Source organism: Octopus bimaculoides, chromosome 18 (assembly GCF_001194135.2).
Source record: "Octopus bimaculoides isolate UCB-OBI-ISO-001 chromosome 18, ASM119413v2, whole genome shotgun sequence".
Lineage (NCBI taxonomy): Eukaryota > Metazoa > Mollusca > Cephalopoda > Octopoda > Octopodidae > Octopus > Octopus bimaculoides.
Window position 1 is genome coordinate 54,347,835 of NC_068998.1, and position 10,095 is coordinate 54,357,929.

Here is a 10,095-nt window from a genome sequence, read left to right on the forward strand (position 1 = left end):
GTTATATCCGCTGCAACCCCCATTCCCCCAAGCCTCTCCTATATTTCTCTCCATCATTATTTACTAGTCACCTCAGCCCAAACCCCTGTATCACTTCACTTATTCTCACCCCCCCACCCCAACGTCCTTCGAGTACGTACCCCAACCCATCTTCACCACCACCATCTCTCTCTCACTAATGACCACTCTCTCTCCCTTACTCTCCGACCCATGTGTGCTTCCTTGATCCTACTCTCCAACTCACACAGCTTTCTCTTCCAACTTTCTACACCTCAGCAATTTGAGGCCATTGCTTCATGATGGCATCAGAAAATGAGAAGAAGAGATTCTTGAAGCAATGCTTAATGCCAACAACATCGACAACAACAACAACAACAAATGAAACAGCAGAACAGTCGAAAGAAGGTAGAACTTTTGGTATTTGCAGCATGAAAGGATACTTTGATTGACCTCTCTGGCCTAAACGTCTTGGCTTGATGTTTGGAAAGACACATTTCATAATCTTGCCGAAGTCAGCAGTGCTGAGTGGACGAAGGGAGAGGCTTTCGCAATAGTTTCTGGAAAATAACAACAAGTTATCACAATCATTAATATCATCATCATCATCATCATCATCATCATCAACATCATTTCTTGAAAAAATATATTACACACATACATTGGTGCCACCCAGATTTCTTGAAGAAAAAGATTACAGCTAAGACTCCTGAAAGAATTTTCTTTGTGCTGCTGTTGCTTGTGCACAGCTGGATGTGTAGATATGGGATTCAGTTCATAAACATGAGGTTCAGGGTTCTATTCTGACTGAGTGACATATTTAATCTGTTGAGTGTATATGAATAATAATAATAATGATAATAATAATAATAATAATAATAATAATAATAATAATAATAATGATAATCATGGTAATACCTATATTCTTCATAAACTTCTTTTTTGGGTAGACAGATATCACAGTTCTCTTCCAAGTGGCTCTTAATCCATGTGAATGCTTGAGTCTGTTCAACACGGCTTGTTGTATGCAGAGATGAGGTCGGACTGCTAGAAAAAAGAGAAACAATAAAATTAGATGTTGTCCTCGGGTGGTAGTGGACGGCTTATGATTTACGAAGGCAGAATGTAAATTAATACTGATGATATTTTGTCAACTTTAAGGTGTTACACAATGGCCCTGCGCTTGAGCTACAGATCTCCACTTCTTGCTACAATCAAACCATACAATTTCAGCATTTGCATCCCTCACTCTCTATTTCTCTCCCCATGTGCCATCCTTGTAGGTGTCCATATATCATGGACTTCCAGGCCAAATTCCAAAGATTTATGATTCTTCCTGCAAAAGATGCAATGGTGGTTTCTTAATGCTGTCTGCCAATTTGTTTACCGTTTCCTCTGTTAATTTCTTCACTCAGGGCCTAATTAATCCTTAGACATGGGGAGTGGGGAACTAGATCATACGGCATCAGTGCATGTCCTTCACACATTTGTGACCCCTTATGATCCATGTCTAGGGACCAACCCCCTTCTGAGTCCCGTGTGCCTTAACCACAGGACCATTTCTGCCATTTGACCTATAATAAGGATCCTGAACAAATACTACCATCCTGGGCCAGAGAAGACCTGGAAGTAGTTGGGACATCATGTTCTTCAAAACTCCTGAACTCTTGAGCTGGAGCCTCACCACTGGATAAAGTTGGTTGAATGACTTGCTCAAGGTATTGTGACCCAGTACTTGATTAGCATTTTATGTTACTGGCCTTGAAAGGAAGAAAGGGTAAGTTGACCTTGGCATGATTTGAACTCAAAATGTAAAGAACTGGCAAGGGGGGGGGACAAAAAAATTAACCAGAATAACCACAAGTAAAATATTCAGATAGAGTTTCAGTTTTGAAAATAAATTGATAAAATTACTTTATTTGATACTATTTCAGAGATACTAATGACCAAACTTAATTGATTTTTCAATGATCTAATCACCGACAAGTAATAAAAGACCAAACCAATAGAACTAAAATTAGACGTTAGAAAATAGTTTGCCAGACTATGATGCCATCGAGGTATTTCACTGTTTGGAGATAAGAACTGATTTGTCAGTAACGATCTACCACAAAGTGTCTCAGTCTCATATGATTTTCTCTACACACACAAATGGAGTTCGGGTATCTATTATTATTTTACACAAATGTCGTCATCGCCATTGCCACTGCTGTCAGCACCACCACCACCACCACTGTGTGGAAACCCATTGTTTATATGTGTGTGTGTGTGTGTGTACACATTTATGGTCAGGGTCAAAAGAGAATATCTGTAGCAGTGGTATCAGAAACAAGGGCCTCAGGAATATGATGCCATTGAGGCCAATTTGGAGGTCAAATTAAAAGTTGTAAAATAATTACCTTATCTGATGGCATAAAATGCACATGAATGGATAGGTGTGACTGTGGGGTAAGAAGCTTGCTTCTCAACCACAAAATTCCCAGTTCAATCCCACTGTTTGGCACCTTGGACATGTGTCATCTACTCTCGCCTCACAGCGACCAAAGTCTTGTGAAGGGATTTGGTAGACAGAAACTGAAAGAAGCCTATCGTATGTGTGTGTGTGTGTGTGTGAAGGTGTCTGTGTTTGTCCCCACCCACCACTTGACAACCAGTGTTGGTTTGTTTACATTCTCATAACTTGGCAGTTTGACAAAAAGAGATGATAAAATAAGTACCAGGCTTAACAGGAAAAAAAAACAGTCCTAGGGTTGATTTGTTCAACTAAAATTCTGCAAGGCAGTGCCTCAGCATGGCCACAGTGCAATGACTGAGACAAGTAAAAGATAAAAGATGGGCTCATCAGATGCACCCCAATTTCAGAAGCTCATATTTAGGAAATGAAATTAAAGTCCTTCCCATATGGGAGCTGGGCTGAATGTTTTTGAAGCATTTTATAAAAAGGGGCCTCTTGTTTGCCTTCAAATATATTCTGTTTTATAACAGGAGAGATAAGAGAGGCAAACAAGGACAAAGTGGTATTAGAAGAAAATATATCATGACATTTGCGAGATTTATTGAAACTGTTAATGGTTTAAGTAATTTAATTAGAAATCAAACAGAAAAACTGAACAATGAAAAGAGAAACATTATTAATATGACAGGAAAAATATTTCTTATTACACTCCATTACCTTTGGTGGTGGTGGTGGTGGTGGTGGTGGTGGGGAAGCCTGTCATCTACACTGGAGACGACTTTTTAAACATTTATATAGCAAAGGCTATATAAATTAGAATATTGGCTTCTGGGAATCAATTACTCTCACCAATACAAATTTATTGAACCAGGCCACTATTCAATTAAATTGGGAGTCTTTGTCAGCTTTAATCAATTGGAAAATTATAAACATTCCTAAATCTGTCATCGATCACTCACCATCTCTCTCTTACCCGCTGTGTGATACGTCACCTGTTGAATGAGGAATGGCATCGGAACTGTCTGCATTCAACGCCCCACCCCCCGCCCAATCACCCTTTTATCACTTTACCTCTCTTCAACCATCATCTGGCTTGCTGTCTCTCCAATCCTCTTCCATCACAACGCCTGCATAATGAAGGCACTGAATCAGCCCACATCCAGTACTCCCACCCTTCTTTTACTTGTAGCCATCACACACTTCTCATGACTCTCCACTGACATCTATCGCTCTGCCTTATCATTGCAATGTCACTATTGCTATTCATCACAGTCCCTCCCCTTACCATCACACATTCACTGCTTATTCAATGTCATTACCAATAACAAACACCTACCAGCCTCCCTCTCCTATTACTTTTTACTCCACCCCCACTCATTCTATTTCACCCACAACACACATACTCTCTCTCTCTCTCCTTTTGACCTTTTGCTCACGTTTGCCTTGAAGGACTAACAACAATGTAGAGAGGAATTCCTAGCCTTGCAGGAGACATGGAAACTTTTCTAGTGCCAGTGCCATAATGAAATACACCCAGTTCACTCTGTAGAGTGGCTGACAAAGGAACAGGGACAGCAGAGGGCAGAGCAGACGCTTTAGTTTTGTAAAGAACAGGACAATGTCCATGGTGCCAGTACCACCCAATACACTGTGTGACCAACTCTAAAAACCATGCTAAAATATGAAATACACAAGTAAGATTTGGTCTTTTCTTCTGGGAACAATTCCATGACATACTATTTAACTCAAAGCTGGGCCCTAAGTGGTGTAGAGTACACCTGGGAACAATAGTGGCTAAGATGTGGTTCCACACTTCTTCTCAGAACCCTAAAACTCCTGAACCAGGGACCCACAACACTGGATGCAGATTAAAGTCATACTCGGCTAAATAGTGATACAAAATGATTGCCAAAGCAGAATAAGTGAGTTTGCCATTAAAAAGAGAGAAGATTTGACATTAACAACAGAACCTTTTATTGAAGAAGCAATTGGACACAATCCTCGGAATATGGGTTCTAGTCCCACCTGGGTTAAGCAGTTTTTTTGCTTTTTTTTTTTTTGCCTCTCCATCTATTTCTCATAATAATGGTGCAGTGATGCCTGCTTCTTCATGATTGGAAATCACAATGGTTTACACTGATTCAAAGATCAAAAGAACCGGAGAATAAAGAGTGATTTATGTCGGAGGCAAACTGAATGCTCTACAACTTGCTTAATGCATTAGTTTTCACACAGCTAAGTGTTTTTAGAGTAAATAAGAATAAAAAAATCCTGTTGAATGGAATTTTAAGAGAAGAACAGAATTAAATTCCCTTCCTGAAACAGTTCTAGTAGTCTAAAGGATGATAAGATACAAAATAAATAAACACAGTAAAAAATGAATCACAAAACTTTTACAGAAGAACCGGCTGAAAGCAGTGACTCTATTTTCACAAGTGATTTAGTTTAGTTGGTTAAAAGAAAAGAAGAAAAAAGTAACACATTCACAAAACAACCCTTAAAATTGCCCTTTAAACTGTGGAATGAAGTGAAATTGAGGTAAGGTGTGTGTGTGTGTGTGTGTGTGGAGGAAGGTGTTTCTAATAAAAATAGTAAAGTCTATCTCGGATCACAAATATGGCAACATATTGGCAACAAGTCAAAATAAATTTCCACAGCAACGATGTAATTTCTTGTCAGACTAACAAAACAATATGAGATTCTGATTCAAATTCACAGAAGAAGCAACAGAGAGGGGTAGCTGAGACAGGACTCACACACACACACATTGTTACATTATGTACTTTCAGAACAATAGGTCTTGGGTTCAAATCTTGCTTGGATTCACTGTCTTCCAACAGCCTTCATAACCTTAATAAAACAGGTACCAGTAATATATTGGCTTCAAATTTTGGCACAAGGCAGCAATTCTGGAGAAAGGTGGGGCAAGTCTATTACAACAACCCCCAATGCTCAACTGGTATTTATTTAATTGACTTTGAAAGGATGAAAGGCAAAGTTGACCTCAGTGGAATTTGAACTCAGAACGTAAAGATGGATGAAATGTTGCTAAGCATTTTGCTTGGCATGAAGACACTCACACCAATGCACTTGTATGCACACACACACGCGCGCGCGCGCACACACACACACACACACACACACACACACACACATACATCCTTGCTGGCCATATATCTCATGTCCCACAAGTCCCTTCAAAGATCAACCAGACAGCTAGGGGCCACCAGCTTCCTGTCCAGCCACGTGGTCCAAGAAATTCTCCTTTTTAATTAATTTGGTGTCGTTGGAATGTTGATCTTACTCCTAATGACACCATGTGACCCACCACAACCAATAGCAGCTCAGTTCCCAGCAGCCAGCTTGAACTTCCTGCATCTCTCCATTCATCCAATCGTGCCTGATGGGCCAGGTCTCTGTAAGAAGCCTACAAACCTTTAAGTCACACAGTAACGAAGCTGTTTCAAATAATACATACATATGTAAACACACATATACACACAGGTAAATGCAAAGTAGCAGAAAGATGGAATACGCTGTCTGTATTGACAGGTGGGGTGAAGTGAAATACAGCGACATATGAAATACTGAAACAACAGGTAAAACAGGTACATACAGTGTGAGTTGGTCATCATTGGTGGCGCCAGTAGGAAGTTTGAGGTACAACAATAACTTTTCTACATCAGATAACTGGTTCACATCTTGCTGTAAAACAAAACAAAAAAATTGATAGTGTCTTGTAAAGTAAATTGCAGACAGATATGTGGATCAATGGGAATGGTTTAGTAGAGGGGGAGGGGCAGATACAGTTTAACAGAGAGGGAGGAGCAGATATGATTTAGTATTGTGAGAGGGGCAGATACAATTTAGTAGAGTGGGAGGGGCAGATGCAATTTAATAGAGTGGGAGGCACAGATATAATTATTTCCCTTCAATTTTAATGCCATTTACATTTCTGATGCATCAGTGGAATATGAATCAACCTCAGTACCAGAGGTACCAGTGCTATACTGTCTTCTTATCAAATCCTGAATGATGAAAGCCAAAGTTGACATTAGTTGGATTTGAACTCACGAGGCAAAGAGTCCTGATTGAATAATACCAGAAGACAATTTGTCTGACACTCTTATAGTTGTGCCAATCTAATCAATCAACTTAACCAACCCCAGTGCATGACTGGTACAAATCTTTTTCTTATAAAATTTGTGGTCTTCTTAGTTTCCGTCTACCAAATTCACTAAACAAGGCTTTGGTCGACCCGAGGCTATAATAGAAGACACTTGCCCAAAGTGGCATGTAGTGGGACTGAACCAAGAACCATGTGGTCGGAAGAGCAAGCTTCTTAACACAGAGCCAGGCCTGCGACTATAATATAATGATATTTTTTTAAAAATATAATTGGAAAGAAGCTCAAATGATTTTTAAAAAAAGTTGTCTTTTTTATTGGAAAAATGGAAATAATGCATGTCATTATGGACTTTGTCAATTGTTGATGAAATAGAAGAAAGAGAGAAGAGACTCAATGCTTCAGAGAACAACCATCACCACCACCACTGCCCCCCCCCCCCACTGAGGATAGGAGAAAAGAAATGTTGAAATTAGCTCAAGAGGAAGGATTTAATGCAAGAATCCATAAGATGACAAAAGAGAAAATAAAAGTAGTAACAATTGGTAATTGATTATGATTGATAGAAAAATAATCAACTTGTAATGAAGAGGTTCTTAATACAGAAAACATCTGCCCAAAGATGAACCTTGGGATCGAACCTAAAACTGTATGGTTGTGAAGTAAACGTCTGAACCAACACAACCATTCCTGAATCTGTTTCAAGCTGCTTCTTCTTACCATATTTCCATTGAAATGCTCTGCCTTTGTTTCAATTAATTTCAAAAACAATGAAGAATTTCGTAAAATAACTTTATCCTCGTTAAGCTAGATTAAATTAACCTGATTGGAGGGATTAGTCACTCAAAATCAACCCCAGTATTAATTTTTGAGGGAAAGCTTTCATTTTTGCATCACAGAGTTTGGGCTGGTCCCAGGTGAGTTGGGATCAAAAGAGGAAAAAAAATTTTTAATTTAACCAAAAAACAAAAACACAGCAAACAATGATTTGCCTTGTTTAATTAATCCTATTGGTATTTAACAAAATTCCAAATAAGGTTTTTTTTGTTGACACCTGAACATTATTATGGATTTTCTAAAGCCTTAATTCCTTTTGACACCAACCCACCTGAGAGTGACCCTGGTTCTACAAAACAAACACTTTGTTTTAAAATGACCTCAAAACCTGCCACCAACATTTCATGATTATGTTCTAAACATCATCATTTAACGTCCGTTGTCCATGCTGGCATGGGTTGGACAGTCTGACACAGGCCTGGCCAGCTAGGAGCTGTCCAGACCCCAGCTGTCTGTTGTGGCATGGTTTCTATGGCTGGATGCCCTAACCCTAATGCCAACCACTCAACAGAGTACTCCACTGGGTGCTTTTTACCTGGCATTGGCACCTGAAATGGACAAGCCTGTATGTGAGCAAGACAACGTTTTTTCTTAGCTTGACGCATCTTATCAAGTACAGCAAAGCACCACATTGCCCAGTCCCTTGTCCTTTCCTTGGTGAGGCCCAGCGGTAATAAAGACACAATTATTTTACTAAATTTCTTTATTATCTTTAGAATTAACTGAAGCAAAAGAAGTGTTTTTTGAATAAAAATATGGTTGCAAAAGCCTGAAATGAAATTTTTAAAAATCTGCAGCACACTGTTTGAAAATCCCTGTCCAAGAGTGTAATTTGAAGGACATTTGATTACTATTTCTAGCAGGTCAATTGGTAACAGAGAGGTTTTTTTAACGGTTCATCATCAGGTTTTGTTAGTTCAGTTCAATAGATAACTGAGGGAGGAGGGGGTGTAAACACATTAAATGCCAAGAAAAAACTTAATGGTTATTACAACAACAATGTTGGATTTCTGAATGATCAATGAAAGATTGTAGTTTGATAGACACCATGATTTATTGGGTTGAGTCACACAGCCTGAACAAAGAGCAGAAAACAGATTGACTATCATCATTGGTCGACTTACGGAATACTTTTTTAGTTGGTTGTTTTCATTTTCCTTCTCTATTTATACTTCTTCCTCCTCATCATCATTATTGGTGCAGCCACACCACCACCACCACCACCATTTCTCCCCACCCCACCTCATCTCATTCCTACAGGTCCACCTGTTCCTCTTACAGGAGGACCAAAATCTTCCTCCTGTCACCTTCAGTCTCTCATTCAATACACCTGCCCTCTGTCTGTGTGTCCCTGTATGCAGGGAGAAAATGGGTTTTTGAATAGCTACAGTGAGGGCTTGTTTATGCATAGGTTGCAAACTCCACATGTGTGCGATGTTGCCAATGCTACATGTATGCATGTGATCTTGCACACATAACATGAACACATGGATGCTGCAAAAGCTACATGCCTATATAATTTTGTCAACGCTCCATATATACATATAGATGTTGCAAACACACTACAGCTATGCAGTGTTGCAAACACATTTAAGTGCAGGTTGTAAAACACTACATGTCTATGGCATGTTGCCAACACAGCAAGTGCATGTGGATGCTACAAAAATACTACATGACTACATGTGTATACAAGAAGTAAAAATGAATGTTCTAGTGTGTGTGTGTGTGTGTGTGTGTGTGTTCAGAGAAAAAGAGAGACAAAAATGAGACAGTAATCCTGTTCAATGGTTTATTTATTAGATTTTGTCTGAACTCTAGCATTAATAAGAATGGAGCATTTTCATCTTCAACTGAACCAGTAATTTTTTTTTTTTTTAATATGTCGGTGGGATCAAATCAGAAAAGAACATATATATCTATAAGTATATGTGCGTATGCGCATATGTACGTGTGTGTGTGTCTGTATGAGCTTTAAAATAGTTTTTATTTATAAACTGACAACGACAATGAGAGAACACTAATCCCGTGTTTAGTTATGACCTAAGTCCCATCACCCATATTCCGGTTTACATCATGGCTGATCTTATCAAGATGATCGATAACACAACTTTGGCCAGCTATCAACCATTTTGCTCCTCCCCTTCTTCCTCTCTCCCTCTCTCTCTCTCTCTCTACACACACACACACACATATATGTATGTATGTATGTATGCATGTATGCGTGTATATCTTCTGCTATCACTGAGTTCTACTGATTTATCATGACTCATTCTGTAAGCAAGTGTTCAACAAGAAAAACATCTCGTCGCAGCAATGGTGAACATGGTTTACACCTCGGAATAAGACATATAAACCGTGTTGGAACAATCCATTCATTCTCCAATGCATATCAAAGTTTAACAAGAAAAATATATTTTCTAATAAATAAATCAACATAAAGCTGTCCAATAAACCTTCCAGAAACTGTTTTATGTTCCCTTTTTGTTTCGAGAGAGAGAGAGAGAGAGAGAGAGAGAGCTGATAAGGAGAGAGAGGAAGAAAGAGGGAAGAGAGAGAGAGTGTGTGAGAGTGTGAGAGGGAGAGTTTCAGAAGCTGTTCACAGCAAATGCCTTTCTGTAGGTTTTGGGTGTTTTTCTTTTCCGCTGTTCTCAACTAAATATTACCGAATCCTGCAGTAGTA

General features: G+C 39.0%; 1 protein-coding gene across 1 annotated transcript in view; it reads right to left on the minus strand.

Annotated features, from left to right (window-relative positions):
- LOC106882935 (serine-rich adhesin for platelets) overlaps window positions 1-6,163 on the minus strand; it is a 22,121-nt gene extending 15,958 nt beyond the window's left edge. Inside the window, exons 1-3 of the mRNA XM_014933780.2 lie at window positions 6,069-6,163; window positions 916-1,044; window positions 441-557 (exon numbers count right to left, since the gene is read on the minus strand). Coding sequence (XP_014789266.2) covers window positions 441-499 — 59 coding nt within the window. The 5' untranslated portion in view covers window positions 500-557; window positions 916-1,044; window positions 6,069-6,163. The remainder of the gene's footprint in view (window positions 1-440; window positions 558-915; window positions 1,045-6,068) is intronic.
- Window positions 6,164-10,095: the final 3,932 nt, after the last annotated feature.